Raw genomic sequence first — 21939 nt, forward strand, 5'->3', positions numbered from 1 at the left:
GCAACACTTCGTTTCTTAAAATGATCGTTTCTGATAAAACCGGGAGTTTTATTGAGAAACCGGGCTTTGCGAGGGTCGGAGCTTCAAAACCGAAAAGATAAAATTTTCCGGGTCTTCGGGAACTTCGGGACGTGTTTCGGGTGTTGGAAATGATACCGGGGCTTCGGGGGAAGTCAAAATAGTCAAAATATAAGTTTAGGGGTGAAAATGACATTTTTCTAATTCTAGCAGGGAGATCTCGCAGCCCCCTTATTTATAGGGTGCGAGACCAAAGTTTGAATGGCTGAGAAGACTCCACGTAGCAGCTGCGAGGCTCAGACACGGAGGGGAGCCGTGGCTCGTGCGAGCTTCGGACACGTGAAGGGCAGGTGGCGCGCATGCGAGGGGCCAGGTGCGAGGCTCGGAAGTGTGACACGGGGCGAGGCGCGTCGGACGCGCATTGGAAAGAAGCTCTGGGCGAATTGGACTGCGACGCGTGTCAGACACGAGGCGTGATCTCGCGAGGGTGACGTGGCCGACTCCAATCCATGCGAATTTCTCGGAAATTGCACCCAAACCTTCTAAAATCCATAATTTTCGCATACGAGCTCCGTTTTTGACGTTCTTTATATGCACGCGTAGGTAAAATTACGTTCTACAACTTTCATTTAGACTTCGTCGGCTAATTTTGACTTTAATTTTTATATTATTATTTTTAACAGACCGGGACAGAAAAATCCGTTAAAAATTCATAACTTCTTTATCCGATGTCTGTTTTCGTCAGTCTTTTTACCGTTGTACTACTATTGACGAGACCTTTGATTCTCATTTAGGTTGTGTTGGCTAAAAATCACTTGATCTAAAATTCGAGTTTTTAGCTGTCTACTGCTAAGCTAAAACTTAGAAAAATCATAACTTCCTCATACGAAGTCAGATTTGGGCGTTCTTTTTATGTACGCTCTCGGTTTAACGAACACTACGAATTTCGTTTAGATTGCTAAGACTAAAAAGTACTTTATCGTAAATTCACTTTTTACGCTTCCCGGTGCCATGCCGTTTCCGTCGCGAAACTTCGACAGGTCATAACTTCTCCGTTATAACTCAGATTTCGGTGTTCTTTATATCTCCGGAATCTTTGTTACGACCACTACAATTTTCTTAAAAATATCAGCTTTTTCTAATATTTATTTTCAATGCTTATTTTTATTATTAATTAATTAAATCATAATAATTAAACAAATAAGCACATAATTCACATAATTCCTCTTTATTACTTGAAAATGAGTTACAAAGGTTAACCTAAACTATTACATCAACAATAATGCTTAGCCTGGAAACGCGGACGTTACATCCGACGTTCTTTATATCGATGGATTTGTATTTACGAGGACATCAACTTTCGTTTAGATTGTTTTGGCTAACTATCAACCGATTTTCATTTCAAATTTTGTCTCACATACTGCTATATCGGGTTGACACGAAACTTCTAAAAATCATAACTTCTTCATACAAATTCAGATTTAGGCGTTCTTTATACGCACAGTTTTGTATTAATGTCTACTACACATTTCATGATGATTATTTTGGCTTAAAAAATCATATATTTCTACTTCAAATTTTGTAACAAACATTTTATATTACAAATTACAGTAAAGTGAAAACAAGGTGTTACAGATCTCTCCCACTTACGAGGATTTTGTCCATGAAATTAAAAAAAATAACTTTGGGTAGTTCTTCTCATCTCTTCTTCTAGTTCCCACATCCATTCTGATCCTTTCCGGTGTTGCCACTGGACTTTTACCAAATCAATTGCTTTGTTGTGAAGGTCTTTGTCTTCCTATCCAAGATTGCAACTGACTTTTTTACGTAGTTTAGACGCTCGTCCACATGAATATCGTTTAGAGGTACAACTGCGGATTCATCTGCAATACACTTCCTTAATTTAGAAACAACAAAAGTGTTGTGGATATGACTAAGTTCTTCCGGCAGATCCAAACGGTAGACCACTTTGCCCACCCGAGCAATAACTTAGAATAGTTCGATATATCTAAGGCCTAAATTTCCCCGCTTCTGGAATATGATGACGCATTTCCATGGTGAAAACTTTGGCAACACTATATCTCCAACCAGAAGCTCGAGATCAGATCGTCATTGATCGACGTAATTCTTTTGCCGACTCTAAGCAGTCTGTAGTCTCCCAAGTACTTGCTGAATGAGCTTGGTGGTATTGATCACAACGACACTACTTCCTGTAACTCTCTGACCGACTTCTCCCCAACATATCAAAGTCTGACATTTCTTCCCATAAAACATCTCAAATGGAGGCCTACCAATACTAGAATGATAGTTGTTGTTGTAGGAGAATTCTGCCAAAGATAAATAAGTATCCCAAACTTCCATCGTATTCATTTGAAATTCCCGCTACAACTCATAAGTCTTTTTAACTAAGAACTAATTAATCATAATTCAAGAGTTTTGTAACTTATGTGTATTTTTGATTAGTTATGTGTGTTATAATTTCAAGTTCAAAATAATTAAATCACTACAAATGAAGATTTTTTTTAACTTATGGGTTGTAAATGCTAATTATTATATTTAATTTGTTAATATAAAGATATAAATAGTTCATATATATAGATGACATTGCTAGAGTATAGCGAATAAGATATAGAAAAAGAATAAAGAACATAAAAAACTCTTCATTGCGGTGCATGTATTCATATTGAACGAGGAAAATGAAGATACAAATTTGCAAGATGCAAATTTATATAAGCGGATCAACTCAACATCCTCCATATTCTTTTTATTGAAAGTTAAGATTCATAGAACAATAAGTCAAACAATAATCTTAGTTATTTGTATTTTCATATCAAAACTTAATTGTTTTTTATAATGCATGTATCTTTAATTTTTGTGGTTTTACGAAAATTTGATTTTGTTGCAGTGTGTAACTTTTAATACGATGATACGCCTTTTAAAATAAATATTATGATTAGATCTTTAAATAAATAGATACCACTTGTATATTTCAAACTTAAGAAACATGTCTCAAATCTTATGTAAATTCTTTTGATTCTTTATATTTTTTGTATCGTTTTATTTAAGATAAACTTCTAATTATTTTTCTTTTTAAATATTCTCATAAAATTATCTATTAAGTAGAGAAAAAATCTTTCAAAAAAAGTAACCTTACAGCATAGTAACATTTAAAATACTTTTATAATAAGTCTTATTGAAAAGAATTTTTTATTTTATATAAGCCGCATATAAAAAGAGTTGTCGTTTTTAAAACCCATCATATAAAAAATTATTTATCTTAAGAATTTTCATGAAAAACAAGCGTTTCATTATCATGAATATTCTCATATACATAAAAAATATTAAGAAACCAATCGAATTTTCACATCGACAAGATCTCAATATGTATCGAAATTTATACATATTTAAAACAAATGTCATATACTAAAGAATCTGGATAAACACTCTCATTTGAAACTTTTGTTGATAATAAATTCATGTAAAAAATTTGTTGATTAAAAAAATCCATTTTTTAACACGTCTTAATTTTTTGTTATTCACTTAGTAGACACATAATATGATCAATAAGCCTTTTGAATTTTATTTATGTTGTTTGAAGATAATATGAAACATAATTTATGATTATTTTGTTGTATTATATATGGTTTAAGAATTACTTATCTTATCTTATGATATATTAAATAAACAAATATGTGGAATCCCTTATATTGTATTTTTTATACTATATGAAATTCACAAAAAGGATCCATAACAATACTATATTCATATATGATATTTGTATTATTATTTTATTTTCATTATAATACTTCATAGATATTATTAAATTTATTGTTAATGTTGGTTATATTATCATGTTGAACATGTAATTATGTTTTATGTTCGAGTTTTATGATAAAAATATTATTATTGTTGGATAATATGCATTGCGATGATCATGCTGTAATTAGTTTCATATTAAAGTCATATCCAAAACTCATTGATTCATATATAATCTATAACTTTTTAATCATATTTTTTTAATCTTGCACAACGTATGAGGTATACGTCTAGTGATTGTAATAATTTCAACTTATGATATTTAATTGATTAACTAATAAAAATATTAATATTTTGAAACATCTAACTCTTCTGATTATGTTATTTAATTTATTAGTTAACTAAAATGTTTTACCTATATAAGGATAACATTTTTTTTTCGGTTAATCATATTTGATTTTCTTCTTGTTTTTGATTTTTTTTTTTATTTAGAATGCATGAAATTGAAAAAGAAGGAACATATACAATGGTCGCTCCAATTTTGCATATTGGGACCATACAACTAGAGATGTAGACAATCTTTAACCTATGGTAAGGAGATCCTAATATATTTTTAATTATTTTGCTTCACGTTTTGTAAAATATATTTTTATATATCTATTCACCATAGTCTTTTAGGTACAAATTAAGGAAAATTGTTCTCCGTGTTGGTAAAATGTAAGTTTTTCAAAATATGTATTTGAAAATTATATATCATATTTACTAATCGACTTACTTTAATACTCTAGATGAGATTTATGTATAGCTATATATTTAATCAATCTTTAGTATTTGAAAGTTCATATCTAAAACCTTGGATGATTTGGTGTAATATAAATAGTGTAATACAAAGTCTACTATGTCTATTATATATCAATATCTCATTCAAAACATATTATTTCTTTTTTATCCTAAAAATATTATCAAACACAAGTAAACAAAATTAAAGAATATTTCAACTATATTAATGTTATAAAACAATAGATAATATTTAGGGAAATTGAGTAATCTAACCATTTTTTGGTATATTTTTGAAAAAAATAAACTATTTAAATTATTTTTTGCAAAATAACATTCTTATCTAAATGAGGTGTTCTGAAAACAATTTCTACTCCATATCAGTTGGGCCGGCCATCAAGTATCCTCCAGAATGCCCATTTTGGAGTAACAGTACGCAATCCAGACTTCCATTTTGAAATTCATTTTCCGAAAGATATTTCAAAAAAATCCGCATCTCGATTTACAAACGCATTCCGACTTTCCGATTCTAATCTTCGAAACGCTCTCCTGCATTCTGACACACTTAGAATTTCCAATTCTGATTTTTGACAAGCATTTCAAACTCTGACTTAAGATATGTAAAATGATCACGATGAACTAGAGTGTGGTACAATATAATTGTGTTTGGATTGCATTACCTAAGTAATAGTAATTTACAATAAAATGTTGTTTGATAATTAATTAATTCAAACCTTTTGTGTAGCTTTACATCCTAATCAATATACTAGTTGCTCATTGGTTTTTGGGTGTTTTGGATTTGAATACATTCAAAATGACTATAAATGATTGTCACTGGAAGAACGACTATTGTTTAGAAGATGAGAATTGGTTTATAGGTATGCGAGCCCGTATCCGCAAACTGCTAGTGGGTATCAATTAGTAGGGGTACCGAACCAACTGATGCAATCCCAGTTAAGAGTTCCAACATGACCATTGAAAAGACCCAAGACGTACCATAATAAATTAACAGTAAAGGGGTTGTGGGTGTTTTTGTGTTGGTTCCTGGAGATGTTGATCGCCAGGAATTCGTATTTTATAAAGGATAAAAGCGGTCCATGGGCTATGCACTAGATTTTATAAAAAGAAATATTATACGAAATCACCAAACACGTATTATAGATAAAAATGACTATTTCAGAATGATTGTCCATAAATCTACTTTGATATACCGGAGATCGCTCCGGAATGACCTATTCCTATTCCAAACAAAATGGTTATTTTACAAAAACAAAAAAATTGGGTTATTTTCTTCAAAGACTTCATTTATATGGGTTAGATTATTCAATTTCCCTAATATTTATTGGATAGTATTAAATTAAAACAAGGTTTTAAAAGTTTTGGACTATATTGATAATATCAAAATACAATTTGATGAATTTTTTTTATTGTTACTCGGTTAATGCTCAAAACATGACAAAAAACGTAAATTTTCATAATCTTTTAGTTTTTATCCACGATTATTCTAACCACTTAATTGTATTATACCTAATTAGTGTATAAAATCAAAAAAATTTCTTGAAAAATTGCAACTTTAAACACTTTGAAATTGACATTGCGGACATAAGTAGGGATATTCTTTAAAAAAATGGAAAAAACCAAAAAATAACTCCGAAATTTGAAGATTAAATCCGAAATAGAGCATTCGGGAGTAAGAGCTCTGGAATATGAACAATAGTCCGGAGTGAGACATTCCAAAAAAAATTGTTATTTTTCAAAAAATGAAAAAATATGGTTATCAAAAACTTATTTATACAAGTTAGTTTAGTAAATTTCCCTTAACTCATTCTATATATACTTAATTTCCCTTACCTCATTCTATATATTTAATTCATTGAAAAAAAACCTAATAAATATTCAACATTGCCATTTTTCTATTTAATATATCTAGTTACACTATTTTCTCACAATGAAATCTACATTTTGATAGTTTAATGTGTCCATAAACATGGTTTTGTTCAAGTAAATTCTCATTTTATTTGAATTTGACAATCTTAGACGAATTAAAATTTAGATAGTAAATTTCGTAAATCAGTTAATGTTGATCTACCTAAATTTCCACCTCCAGTATTTGTGTTGATCATGAGAGTATGTAAAAGTGAAACAACATTTTTATTCTATGGATGTTCAATCGCACAAATCTTGTGACTCACTCATGCTTCTTGTGGAAATGTTAAATGGTACCACCATCACCATCACCACACCACACCACCACCACCACCACCATAAATGTCTACTATTTATTTCACACACTTTTATCATGAATTTTATATATAGGAGACGTAACATGATAACAAAAAGTCTGAAAATAAGAAATGAGATGATGTATTCTTCAAGTAAAGCCTTTTCTAATGTTAAAAAAAAAAGTTTACAAAATTTGTTTTTTTTTATAATCAATACTTTTACGCCTACATGCAACAAATGTATTCATTTGATTTGAGGTAGGTTCCCACCCTGTAATAATGGTGAATGCCAATACAAAGCCAAAAGAGGCTGTCATAATATAATTACACACACACATATGCCATCACTACTTGCCCTTTTGAATACTATTTCGCTCATGACCTTTGCTGGCCCTTTAAGCTAAGCAAAGTAGCAAACCCCCATATTGGTTTTCACTTTTACCCTCCTTCAACTCAAATTATAAAATCATGTCAATTATCAATACCCATTACTTCAATACTAATAATTAACTTGTCTCAACATTGATTACATTCAAAATCCCTCAAGTTTTTTTTTTTTTTTTTTTTTTTTTTTTTTTTTTTTTTTTTTTTTTTCAATTAAACACATTCACCAAGTACTTGTTTCCTTTTGACTTAATAAACTTAAGAGTAAATTACACGAATGGTCCCTATGGTTTAGGGTAATTTGCACGTTTGGTCCCTAATTTATTTTTTTAACTCGGAAGGTCCTTATAGTTTTTTTTTTTGTTACACGTTTGGTCCCTGTCTTACTTAAAAGGACTATTTTGCCTTTGATTTTTTAATTTATTTAAATAAACACATCCCCAACTCCATTCTTCTCACTTTACCTTACGTACCTTATTATTTTTCCCTATTTAAATAATAGTCTTTTTAGGTAAGATAGGGACCAAGCGAGTAACAAAAACAAATAGTAGGGACCAAACGCGTAACAAAAACAAACAGTAGGGACTTTCCGAGTTAAAAAAGTTAGTTAGGGACCAAACGCGTAAATTACCCCAAACCATAGGGACCATTCATGTAATTTACTCTAAACTTAATTTGATACGACTTAATCCCGATACATATACATGACAAAGACATTTCCTATTTTACTTTAAGTGAGAGAATCGTGCATTTATCTATTCTTATGTGTTTTTTTACCTCCATACTCTTTTATAAAACCCTCCCTTGGTTTATCTTTCTACACTCCCCACATTAGTGAATATAGTTATATAAAATAGTCATTACTACTCATATTTTGACAGCTCATTATGTACAAAAACAAACAATATTCGTTTGTCCACTTAGCAGTTTATCCATATATATCACTTAATATAGAAAAAATTCCCTAAATAACCATGAGGTATATAAGTAAATAAGTAACATATACATAGTGCCACTTGTTATGATGGACGAAATAGAAACCATCATTATGCTCCCTTTTGAGGAGTTTAATGCAATCACAAAAATTGAGGCCAAAGCAACAACCAATAAACTAAGACCACCTCTATATATATAACCACTACCCACATCATTCTTTAAACATAAAAAAGAAAATCAAAATGGCACAAACGCACTTCCTACTTCTTCTCTTTGTTGCTATCAACTCCTTCACTACAACACAATCTCAAGAAAGATCACCTCATGGCCTTGTTTACGAGAACCCAATGGCATTCTCACCATCTGCCTACAATTTCTTCCACCCAAAAGCAAACCCACCAACAATTCAAAACCCATGTGATGAATCCAGTTGCGCACCATTGCCCATGGCTGCAACTGTTCAATCGAGCTTAGCACAAGAAAGTGTATCAAGAAATGTGAAAAGTGGAAGCAAAATTGGTGCTGGAGGTGTTGCTGCTTTGATATTTGGGTTTATATTTATGGTTCTTGTAGCTATGGGTGCTTATTTTGTGGTTACAAACCGTAGAACCAAAATGGGTCGAAACAATATGGTTTTACCATCGGTTTGATGTGGCGTTTAATTTATTAGATTCTTCTCTTTTAGTCTACTTTTGAAATTTGGAGTACGAGAATATGAGATGTAACATTTTTATTGGTAATTAATGCATGTGATTTTGTATTACAATATATCTATGATTTGATTCATCCTAAAAGTTTGTAATTATAGGAAGTAAAACAGCAAAAAGTAATATAGAAATGTAGTGCAGAGTTAACTTGGGTCAGCATGTTAGTTTGGCTGTTTAGGAATTTATTTGACTTGATCAATATTTGCATAAATGTCAACATTTTAGCTTAATACAGGAGTCTCAAACTTCATATGTTGTATAGGTAAATAGTTCTGGCATCAATTAGTAGAGATCTTTATAATTAAATAACCAGTTTTACATTTAGAAGCTAGGGAAATTTTGATCTGTTAACCCCCTCCCCCTCCCTCGTCTTAGGACAATCTCATATATATATGCTTTAAAAAAATGGATAATGTTGTAGATAATATATATAACAGAGTAAATGCAAAATAAACTTTTGACGCTAGAAATAGAAGTTTCTAGGCTAATAGGAAGCAAATCTGAAGCTAGATTAAAAATTTAGAAGAAGGGCTAACGTGTCAAATTTTGTGAAAATAGGATTGACCTTGCCTTGACTTGGTTTAGGGACCAAAGTGAGTTAAACACTAAAAAAACACAAAAATTGTGTTCTTTTAACACTAAAATACAATTTATATTCCAACCACACACTAAAATTTTACACCAAAAATATGTTTTCATATTATTACAATAAATAACATATTTGAATAATATTAAAAGCAATGCATATATGATAAAATAATGCATTTATATTGAAAAAGTGATTTAGTGTTGGAAGAATGCTCCGCTAAATATAGCGGCCAACAAATCTTCCCACAAAAATGGTGATATTTTTAGAGGTCCATCGGAGTAAAATATAGAGGTTTTCCACCATTTTGAAGGCAGATTGGAGTTGGTCATAGGTGGGGTTAAATAGCAATGATAGAATTGCAAAAATGGTCCCTATGGCCGGTAAAATTCTATGGTTTTTATTCAAAAAAGTTTGGCGATACATTAGTGGTCCAATTTCGAATATCTTGTGTGGTTTTGGTCCCTATGGTTGATATTTTTGTGTGATTTTGGTTCATACTTCATACCCAACTTGAAATGACGAACATGCCCCTAAAAAGGTTTTTTTTTTTTTTTTTTTTTAATTTCCTTTTATTTATTTTCATATTTTTTTTAATTAAAAAACCAAAAAGAAATTCAATTCCACTCCCTTTTTGAGTCAACATCTTCTTCACCTCAACCTTACCCAAAAACCCACCATCATCAACCTTGCTGCACCATCTCAACAATCAAGGTCTACACCAGTGTGATTGTTTATCATCGTCACGCTTCATCATCATCTCCATCAGAGATACCAATGCAATTAGTAATGAAGGTTAAATCGATTTCCCTAAAATCGGAACCTAAGGCATGGGTTGAAGGCATACTCGACAATGGTAATGAAGTTTATACCAATTTCCCCAAAATCGGAGTTTGGCAACGACGATGATGGTCTGAGGGAAGTCTAACTTGTCTTGCCTCTCATCTCTATCGTCTCTATAACATCCAATAACTATGTTTTATCTTTGCATACCTTATTTACTCTTGAATGGTGGCTTCTATGAGCCTCGATTACTACCTTCCTGCGTTCCATAGGGATGTTTCCTAAGTTATTATTGTAATTCAGGTCCGACTGCCTTCTTTATCCCCTCACATTTTCTTGATTTTGAGTTTCAGACTAACTATTGACTTAAAGAACCTTCTCGTGTTGCATTAGATTTGTCTTGAGGCAAAAATCAAATGCAATTTTTTATAGATTCTGATGAAAATTGACAACAACAATCTAGCTAGAGAAGATGAGGATGAGACGAGGCGGGAGTTGGATGCATCCCAAGCGGAGAAGAGGAGACAAAAGCCGGTGGTGGTAGTTTTATCGGGTCTGCAGAAGGAAAGATAGGGGTGAGGGTGGGATATGATGTTTGTGGTGGGGTGTGGTGGCAGTCGATGGTGATGATGGTAGCAGTCAATAGTGGCAGTCGGTGGTGATGGTGGCAAACATTAGCGATGATGTGTTTCTTGAGTGTGTGTATGTGCATGTGTGTGTTTGTTGAGAGATATGGAAAGAGAAATGGGTTGGGTGAACATTTTTTTATACTTTTGTTTAAAATTAAAAAATATAAATTAAATCAATTTATGTATTTAATTCAAGAAAATGAAAAATTTAAATTATAAGTGCATAATTATCTTTTTAAGTGTATAGGGACCAAAAAACAATCTAATAGTGTGAAGAGAGATCGGTGGCTATTAGACCATTTTTGGACCACAAAAACGTTTTGGACCAAAACCACATAGTTTTGCTGACCATAGGGACCATTTTTGCCATTTTGTCAATAACAATCTAATAGTATGAAGAGAGACCGGTGGCTAGTTGTGGTCAAAGGTGAAAAAGATAGAGTGAGGTCCTTAAATTGACAAAGTGAGCAAACTAATGTTTTAAAGCCCTCATCTTCTCCATTTGAAGAGGGACATCAACAATTACGGGCCGACTACAATTCATGAGCGATAACGAACCAAAAAGAGCTAACTACTTGCCATTAGCACTACCTATTCCTACCATATTTTCATCCTTTTAACCTACAAAACCCTTTCTCTGCCAAAAGATAACCCACTCCCCTGGCCTCTTGTTCTAAACTTATCAAAATTCTATCAATTTCAACGATACATATGTCATCGAAGAGTGTCATACTTTGTGTGATGTCATTTAGATGAAAATCTCATCAATTGGATTGAATTTGGTCGCGATGTTGGCCCAAGAAGTCGTTAAATACTTCTTGGGGTTTGTATGGGCCCAATTGGTCAAGGGAGAAACGACCTATTATTGTTATTTATTAGTTTCATTATAATTTTTTTAGTGTGTGATCTCATAGGTTTACATAGAATCAACGCCAAATTTATTTTTTCTTTAAGCAATATTCAAATAGTTTGAGTCACTAAGTTTGTTGTAAATAAGTTAGGAAGCTACAAGAAGCAACACAGGTAGACGTAGACTGTTGGTGATTTTTAGTGTCACCATATCATTTTAAGTAACTGGAATTAACATGTGAGCTAAGGGGCTTCATGATTTGTACTCTAATACATGTACGGGATTGTGCAGAGTGCACACATGTATAAGATCGAGTCAGAAGCTAGTTCGACGACTAGTCGGGGGTCTGGGGGCAGCGCCCTCGGGTCCGGGGTTTCCAAAGGGGCAGTGCCCCTTTGGCGGGGTTTAGGGGCAGCGCCCCTAGCGGGGTCCAAGGGGCAGAGCCCCTGGCTGAGGTCCCTAATCCCGATTAAAATTACTTGCTTCCAAAGAAACTAATGACGGCCCAACCCTAATGAAACCCTAATCGTATTTAATATATAAACAACTCTTCCTTTCTAGAAGATGGTTACGTTCTTTAGCTCTGGTTTTTCATCACACATTCACAGAACCCTTTAGCATATTGGCTTACGTTTTCTGTGCCTAGAAACGTAAGTGTCCGCTTGGATTATCCTAGGCTTAATTTCTTGTAACCCAGACATAGGGTAGAAATATCAGTTCGGAAAGTGATATCACGATCCAAGTTGGTATCCAGATCTCCACCACAAACCCTAACGTTTCTAACATGGACCACTACCACTTATATAGAATTAGGGATGAGCATGAGACAGAACCTGTACTGACCCATACCATTCCCGATTTCCTGAACACCGAATTTTAACGAAAGTCAATCTCGAGTACTGAACTGAATTAACATCATCGGTACCGATATCGGGAATGGTATCGGTTTTCGATACTAGTACTGGTTTTCGGTACTAGTACCGGTACCGGTGGTACCGAATCCCAAATTTCATGCATTTGGAGTACTGACTACTGTCCAATATTTTTAAATTCGGTACGGTTCGTTATCGGTACGTGATCGGGATTTGGGACAAACTACTCATCCCTATATAGAATTATCATCATCAATGATCTTTCCAAAAAAATAGGGACTGTCAAGATGGTAAAAGAGATCTGATGTTAACAGAAGACAACAACACACTCGTATTGTGCCTAATCAAACAATGACATACTTAGTGGGTGCCCTAGTCGTAGCTTTTGGAAAAAGCAAACGTTATCAGTCCCTAAACCTTCCTTTGATATTATTTAATCAAATATAAGATTAAAATATAAAATATCATCCAAAAACACTAATGACCTTTTAAAAAATGGCAAAAAAATTGATTTTTATTCCCGAAAGTAGCCAATGTAATAGTAGATGTGTAACACCCGTGTTCCAGATGGTTTAGCTTAATATTTATCAGGGAACAAAGATGGAGTTTTGAGAAAAACTTTGTGCCACGACGTGGTGCAATGATGCCTACGACATGACATATAATAAATGGAACACATGTTTTTAATGAGCGTTACGAAGTGGCAATAGGTTAGCCACGACGTGGCAGCTGTTCTGACTCAAGCCCATAAATTTAGGGGTTCCTACCATATTTAAGCAACATTTCTAGAGGATTAGGATATCATCTTCAGCCTCCAACCCTCTACCTCAAAACACTAGCCTCCATTAGAGAGTTTTGGTTCATTTTGGTATTCTTAGTACCTAGAAGAAGAAGAAGAATGTGTTTTGGTGCATTAATCAAGGAAATACTTCATCATCACCATCTTGAGCATATTTTGAACCCTTGTGAGTATTCAAGTTCCAAGCTTTCTAATTGGCAACTTTATGGATCCTTGATGTCTATTTGAAGTTATATCCTCCAGATCTAGTGTTCCTTGGTGTATTTGGGATGTTGAATTTAAGGGTTGACCTTGGACCGTTGATTTGTTGATATGGATTGACTTTTGGTCAAAATTGCTAGATCTAGGGTGTAGACTAAGGGTGGACATAGTATGTTTTGATAGGATTGTTGTAGCATCTATTATGGGTCATTGAATGGTGGTTTAGCTGATCTCGTTAGTCAGGTGAGACTTCTCACTATACTGCTTAGGATGCTAGTTGTCTTTCTGACTCTCGCATTATGTGTTGGGCTGAGGCCATTTGCATGTTGGGCAGGACCCATTGACATGTTGGGTTGGGCCTATTTATTTGTTAGACTGTGCCCATTGATATGTGGGGTTGGGCATGTTATTATGGGTTGGGCCAATTGTGCGGGTTGGGCCTATTGATATGTATGGTATGTGGTATTTTTGGGAACTCGCTAAGCTTTGTGCTTATGATTTGTGATTTGAATATTTTTTAGGTACTTCTAGTTCCAAGGGGAAAGACCCGACGTGATCGCACAGCATCCCCCAAAGTTTATTCCACATTGGCTATTTCTAATTTTTACTCTGACATTTTGAGAATATTATTACTTTTATTATCTTTTGGAACAAATGAACGAAGGGTTTAATTGATTAAAAATGAAAGTTTTCCTTGATATTTTTGGAACGTTACAAGGTGGCTATACCTCATCTGCTATTTGCTATCCTCCAAATGTGAAGTGTATTGTTGGACTGTGATTTTGGCCCAATTTTCGGCCCATGGCCCGATAAGAATGGTTTGTACAAGGTTTTTCGTTTATATTTTATACAGAAATCACAGATGGGTGTGCTCCACCTGGGAATTCCTCTGCTCCCACCTAAGGATTCCCCTCGAAAATCTTATTTATTTATTTATTTTCCTAATGAAGTATGTAAGTTTGCTTCCTTTTGAGTATGAAATATGGTATTTTTGACTACGAAATCATACAATTACGCTAGCTTATATATAAAAGTTATCTAAAAAAATATTAGATTATCATTTTTTTTTGAATTTTCATTTTTTATATTTGTACTAAAATAAATTCAATGAATATTGTGGCAAAGTACATATTCTGCTAATCTGAAACTAGAAATGAAAGTATTCTTCAAAAATTAGGTTATTTGTACCTTCGGCTCATGGGCCGATACTGGGCCCAATTTGCAGCCTAACGTACTCAAATAATAGATAGAAAGTTGGAACTAGGGGTGAGCAAACCAGTTTTTTTTTCAAACCGATCCGGTTCAGAAAACCGGTTCGGTTCTGGTTCGTGAATTGTAAAACCGGTTCCGTCATGGAAAAACTCGAACCTATCTAAACCGGTTACACCGGTTCTAAACAGGTTCAATCGGTTCTAAACCGGTTTAATCGGTTTGACTACCGGTTCTAAACCGGTTCACGGTTATTAAACCGGTTCTAAACCGGTTTCAATGTCTAAAATCTCGAACGGGTGCAAACTGACGGTTCGGTTCTTGAATCGGTTCGGTTCATGGTGAAGCGGTTTACCGGTTCAGTGACTGGTTCGGATCTTGAACCGATTTTTTTTGTGCAAGCCTAGTTGGAACTACCAAATGTAACTGATCACCTGTGAATTGAATGACTATTTTTCGAAAATTACTGATTTTTGATTTTTTTTTTTAAATTACTAAATTGCTAAATTTCTCTTGATTTAATACTTTAATGAAGAGATACAAGTTGATATATAGAGTCTCAAACCCTAAACATAATGAAACCCTACGAGACTATGGGCTAAAAACATTAAAAATGATGGACCGCCATTGACTTAAACATGTGACTATGTGAGCTCATTAATGATAACTACTTGAAGACATTATAAAAATTCTTTAAAAAAAAAAAACTCCGATTATTTATGGCCCAAAATGGCATGGAGCCATTTATACATGGTTTTTATTCTTGGACTCACATACCCGGCTAAGGGCTTAGACTAGTTCCTCTTGAACCGGTTTTGATATGTCGTAGGCCCATGTCCGGTTGTAACATTTTATGGATCAGTTTGAACCATTATTTTGTCGACTTCTATTAAACACAATTATCAAATGATAGGATTGTTGATGTAATTTTTTTTAAGAGAAATCATCCTACATTTTTTTCGTACTAATCTTCCTATACATATATGAAAATAATGAAAATTAATTTAAGATATTTGTTATCATCATTTTACTTAGGTAGAAAGATAAATAAAATTGGGCTTAATGGATCCTTAGCAGTTCATGCCAGGATTGGTCGTTGGGGGTTTCAAGAAGTCCGTTTTATAAAATTTCTGAGATACCAAAAGGGGCACAGATGCGTTATTTATCACCGGACATAGATGAATACTATATGATAGTGACATGAAATTCTTTGGCTTTGAATCAGGGTAATTAGGAAGAACAAGTTGTTCCAACTCGATATTTTTTTTTTCTTTGAAGTATTTTTCCTTCCATTATTTTTCTATTGGAGCTTCTCTCATTACTTTTATCGAGCATAATGATACGAATCGGGTTTTAATGAGTTCTAACATGCAACGCCACACAATCCCTCTTTCAGTCCGGGAAATGCATTGTTGGAACTGTATTGGAAGGTCAAACGACTCTAGATTCAGGGACTCTTTATATAGCCGAACAGGAGGGAAAATATTTATACCGATACTGACAAAATCTTTTTATTAGGTAATGATGATAGTTTAAGGATTTCATTAGTTATGTGTCAACACACAATATTTAATTTCTCTTTTTTTAAACCTTGGGCCATAGTTCTAAAGATAGTAGATTGTGAAATTAAATGTCAGGTGTTCCATAATATATTTTTTGAAAGTTTGAACAATTAATATTTTGGACCGATTAATTTATTTCAACTGTTCAAAGTTAATTAAACAAAATAGATATTCTTAAGTTTAGCAAACTTTATGTATTATTTTATAATACAATTTTGTTAACTTTTCCAAAAATAAATTTAAAATATATACGGTGTATTAAAGATAATACGATGTAAATGGGTTCAGTTAGTATTTAGGCAAATATGTGATTTTGGATTAACATAATTATTTAAATAATAAGGACATTACAAAATCTTTCAAGGGTATTTTTGACTAAACAATCTCGAAGCTAGTATTTGACAGTCCAAATCTTCCATTTGTTTTTGGGGTAAATGTACTTTCAGATTATGTAAAATCATATTATGTAAAATGATACAGACATACATAATACAAGCGAGCTTGTCCACACTTCGAGGACGAGCCAGATGTTGTAGTATGCGCCAACGCTTCTTGAGGACTCCAAATACTCGTTCCACATCCTTCATAGTATTTTCCTGGTACGTTTATACTTTATGCGTTTGAGATCACCTGGACATGTTAGCGTTTTCACAAACACAACAAATTCAAGGTAAATACCATCAACAAAATAATATCCATAATCGTACCTCGTTTCATTCACTTGAAATGAATAGTTAGGCGCGGACCCATCACAAAAACCATTGAATATGGCGACATGTCTAAAACATTAATGTCTTTGTTTGAGTCGGAAGCACCAAGAAAAGCATGTCAAATCCAAAAATCTTGTGACGCAACAACTTCAAATATCACTGTCGGACGACTCTTATCACCCCGTGTAAATTACCCTTGCCATGCATTAGCATAACTACCCCAAGCCCAATGAAGACAATCCAAACTTCCAAGCATACCAGGAAAACCATAAACACTAACATGATGAGCATATAATGATTGAACGTTAGTAAAAATGGGTTTATGCAAATACCTTGGACTGTAAATAGTGACAACGTATTTGTAAAACTCATCTAAACTGTCCCTAGCTACACGCTCGAACATTTGAAAATATTCTTCCCATGAATCAGAAACAGAACTATAAGCTAATTGACGAACCACAACTATACATTTTTGTATTTTTGGAAACCCATCCGCACCTCTTGCATCTCAACGTTGTCTAATATATTCAGAAATGTTAGTAACATCACCAACTATACAAAGAAATAAATGTTTTGCCATTCGAGATAGACGTCGAAACCGGTGTTCCTCGTAAACAAAATTTTCATCTAAATAGTTTGCCATTAGACGGGCGTGTGCATCCCAACGATCTCTGAGAAGCATCTTCCGCGTCCTAGGTTGAATTTCCTTTTCTTCTTCTTCTTCTATATTCATAATCAATTCCCATGATTTTATAACAGTCTGACCAACGGTCAGCAACAACTTACAATTTTCTAATGAATTTGTCATTTTTATAAGATGATTTTTTAGAAATAATAAAGTGGGTTTGAGTGAATATGTTTTGGTTTATGGTTATATATATATATATATATATATATATATATATATATATATATATATATATATATATATATATATATATATATAACGGTAAAGAAGGAAATTTGAAAAAAAAAAAGAATAAATGCAGCAACAGTAAAAAAACGGGCAAAAAAAATACAACGTTCATTTTTTTTTTTTTTTTAATTTTTCACCATCGGTGATATTTCACTACTAATACTTCACAGGCGGTATTCACTGCCGGTAAAGAGATCCACGTCGCACTACCGGCAGTGATATCTGCACGATACCCCCTTAGTCTTTATCAATTCTTTTATGTTTAAGTATCGCAATCACATCAGTAATCAATTGAATTTGTTTGTCTTATACCTGTTGCAAGATTTTTGAGATTATTTTTAATAAAAATTTCAATGATAAATATATGATTTCTGTTCTGATATTTAACAAAAAAAAAATCATATTTACTGTCGTATTGTAAAAGTGTAAAAATACGAGTGTTTATCATATGTTTCCTTTCACGTTTTTTTGCAATATAATAACGAAAATGCATTTCAATTGTCAACGCCACAGATTCTGTTTCTGTCACCTTTACGCCGCTTCTAAACCGACGGCAGTTGATAAAACCCTTTCACGTTCAATCTCTTCTTTTCTACGTTTCTTCAATCGCTTTACTTCAATCTTAGATCTGCAAAAACTTGTATAAACTCCGATTAATCTTTCATCAATCCTTACGCTGTCACAACAATGAAGATCACCTGTCTCCTTCACGCATTCGTCATCACAACATTCTTCATTCTCGCCGTTTATTCTTCCGATCCGCCGGAATTTCCCCCCTCGCCGTCTCCCGCTCCAGAATTAGGTTCAGACGACTCATATCCAGTCCCCTCCTATTCCTCCCCTTCGCCTTATGATTCACCACTTGCAACTCCACCTTCAGATCTCTCACCTTCTCCATCAGTTGATGAATCGTCGCCATCGTCCTTTTCGCCTTCTCCGTCTCCGTCTCCGTCACCGTCTGAAGCTAGTGACATGGCCGCCGATTTGAAGAGTCAAGAACCTAAAGAACCGTCGTCGGAAGGGATGAGCGGAGGGAAGAAGGCAGGAGTTGCGTTCGGAGTGATCGCCGCCGCTTGTTTCGTCGGATTCGGAGGGATTGTGTACAGGAAGCGGCAACAGAATATCCGGCGAGCACAGTACAGTTACGCGGCAAGAATGGATTTCATCTAGATAAGTTGTTGAAATTTGAATTTGAGTTGGAACGCATTATTACTACATTTAGATCTAGATCTATACATTCAAAGTATCATTTCATAGTTCATACTAATACGATTAAACATTCATGATTGCATCATTCATGCCTATAACAGTTTTCTACTACTCGGATCATTGTTCATTAATGATAAAATTTTGTTTAAATTGATCATCATTAATAACAGATTATACGTGGAAATACTACTTTGACATTAATTGCTTTAATCTGTTTCTTGATTATATAATCTGTTATAGTTTTTTTGATTTCATCATCATCAATTGATGGTCTTAAGTTTGTTCATCCAAGTTCTGTAATTTTGGCTTTCGTTATATTTTTTTAGTAGTTGCGATAATAATACAAATTAAATGAAATAGCAAAAGATATATTTTTGTTTACTATTTTTTGAACTTTGGATATCCAAAACAAAGGGTTTAACGAAAAAGTTAAATGAGGTGATAATCATAGTTACTATTAAATGGATGAAATTATCCGATAATTAATTAAGCAATCGCAACACCTCTTGATTGAATTAAAACATATCATGGTTAATATTACTTTGAATCAAATTCATCATCTAAACTTGATCCTAGCGTTAACGAATAGTACTCTTCAAATAGAAACTGATCATAATAATATGGAGGAAGATACCTCATCATGTTCTTCATCTTCGGTAGTTTACCACTTCCTCTACGTTGACTTCGGATTTTTTTCACACCACGAGGAACCCTCTTCTTTCAATCTATTATTATATGCTACAAGTTCTTCTTTACTCTTCGGAGTTTCAATAAACTCCGAAAACTTTTCTACATCCCTTATCCACTCAAAAAGTTCTTCCATGTTATGATTTCCTTTCAACTCCTCATGTGAAAAAGACCCATTTAGGGGATCTAGTTGTGGTGGAGGTTCATGGTGGTAGTCCGGTGGTTGTCTGAAAACAAGTATTCCGGCGTCTTTATCTCTCCTTTGACTTTCTTGATTTGGTTGCAACTCTTGTGAGTTATGGATACGTTGTACACGACTGGTCAAACCTTCGAGGATATTTGTTATGGTGTCAATCCAGCTGCTCACGTTAGCATTATGAGTTTTATCTCTTCTGTCGTCTTTGCCAGCCATCTACAATGGTGATAACCTGAAATAATCAAAGATGTTTCATGATAAAAGGACTTCACAAACAAGAAAATTTGTAAATGGAACTTTAGAGGAGATGATTTTTTACTTCGTTGTTGCTATGCGTATGATTGAGAGATTGAAAAATTAAGCGATATAATGTAAGGTATTTACAGGAAAATAAAACCCAAAGTAAAAGAGTCTTAGAACATTTAGGAAAGATAAAAAGAGTATAGTTGAAAACAAATAGGAAACCAATTAAATCCAAAATAGAATATATCCAACATAAACTTAATCCCCACGTCATGATTTGTACTCATTTATGTTTTGATTGCTCAAGCTTGGTGTTTAGATTATCATCATCCATAACTATTTCTCATAACTTTTAAGAGAATATAACGTTATGTGTATTTTTTTATTAAGTTTTCTTGATGAGAAAGTATAGGAGGGTATACATCATTACTCATCGCCCGTTCCAAAAAAAAATAAAAGAAACCCAAGCATATCTTTTTTTATTGCTAATTGAGTTCTACACTTTCATGAAGGGAAGTAATTTTTCCTCCATACATAAAAAAAAAAAAATAGTAAATTCATGAATGGTCCCGATGGTTTGGGGTAATTTATACGTTTGGTCCCAAACTTATTTTTTTAACTCGGAAGGTCCCTACTGTTTGTTTTTGTTACACGCTTGATCCTTACTGTTTGTTTTTGTTATGCGCTTGGTCTCCGTCTTACCTAAAAAGACTATTATTTAAATAGGAAAAAATGATGGGGGCGAGGTAGGGTTGGGGTGTGTTTATTTAAATAATTTAAAAAATCAAGGGAAAATAGTCTTTTCAGGAAAGACATAGACCAAGCACGTAACAAAAACAAATAATAGGGACATTCCGAGTTAAAAAATAAATTAGGGACCAAATACGCAAATTACCCTAAACCATAGGGACCATTCGTGTAATTTACTCATAACAAATCATGCTTTATATAGTTATACAATACTATACTTTAATGCATGTTTCTTCCCTTGTCGTCGATCAACATCATCCACCATAGGGACCATTCGTGTAATTTACTCATAAAAAAATTATGTTATTCACCATTCAGTTTCATGTTTCTTCCCTTGTCGTCAATCAACATCAACCTAAGCTCACCATGGACAATTTCTCTCTCACCCATCTATGTTGGTTCCACCACTAAATACAAACTCTGTTGGAAAATTCAACAAAGCAAGTTAAGCACTTCATACAAATGATAAACGAACTTCAGTGAAACTTGCGAAATAAAGCTTCTAAAAAATGAAATCAAAACTGATCACAATATTTAATGTGGTTCGGTTAAAGTGACCTACGTCTACATGCGAATGAGGTAGGGAGTTTTATTAAACTTTCAGGAACTATACCAGTCACTTACTGTTGCACCTTACTTGAGCTCTTAAAACAAAATAATCACTCTTTCTTATGAACTGCTTCAAAGTGTGTGCTCTCACAATGACTACTGTCTTGAAAGTACTCATGAAAACTAGACTCGAATAATGATAGAGATGTGTGTATATTTATAGGAAAACATGAGAAACCCCTAAATCTAATAGGTCAAGCCCATCCATTATTAGCCCATGAAAGGGGGTGCCTTAAATCTCATCCAATGAAAGAACACCATGCATCAACTACTTCCTTCCAGAGAAAGCTTTCTCTCATCGATAGAACTTTCTCTCACTAGTAGAACT

The 21939-nt window shown here is 33.6% G+C and overlaps 2 protein-coding genes across 2 annotated transcripts; both read left to right on the plus strand.

Moving 5' to 3' along the window:
• The first annotated feature begins 8294 nt into the window (after window positions 1–8294).
• LOC145069703 (uncharacterized) lies at window positions 8295–8861 on the plus strand. Its single transcript, XM_079016655.1, has one exon. The coding sequence runs from the start codon at window positions 8336–8338 to the stop codon at window positions 8741–8743; it is 408 nt and encodes a 135-aa protein (XP_078872781.1). The 5' UTR covers window positions 8295–8335; the 3' UTR covers window positions 8744–8861.
• A 9574-nt stretch (window positions 8862–18435) lies between these two features.
• On the plus strand, window positions 18436–19327 carry LOC145093580 (uncharacterized). Its single transcript, XM_079031748.1, has one exon. It carries the CDS (start codon window positions 18605–18607, stop codon window positions 19085–19087), a length of 483 nt encoding a protein of 160 aa, XP_078887874.1. The 5' UTR covers window positions 18436–18604; the 3' UTR covers window positions 19088–19327.
• Window positions 19328–21939: the final 2612 nt, after the last annotated feature.

This window comes from Lactuca serriola, chromosome 1 (genome assembly GCF_051521515.1).
Source record: "Lactuca serriola cultivar US96UC23 chromosome 1, Lser_US96UC23_V15, whole genome shotgun sequence".
In the NCBI taxonomy this organism is placed as follows: domain Eukaryota; kingdom Viridiplantae; phylum Streptophyta; class Magnoliopsida; order Asterales; family Asteraceae; genus Lactuca; species Lactuca serriola.

Coding starts and splice junctions, on each gene's coding strand:
- LOC145069703 (XM_079016655.1), top strand. CDS start 8,336: ATGGCACAAACGCACTTCCTACTTCTTCTCTTTGTTGCTATCAACTCC.
- LOC145093580 (XM_079031748.1), top strand. CDS start 18,605: ATGAAGATCACCTGTCTCCTTCACGCATTCGTCATCACAACATTCTTC.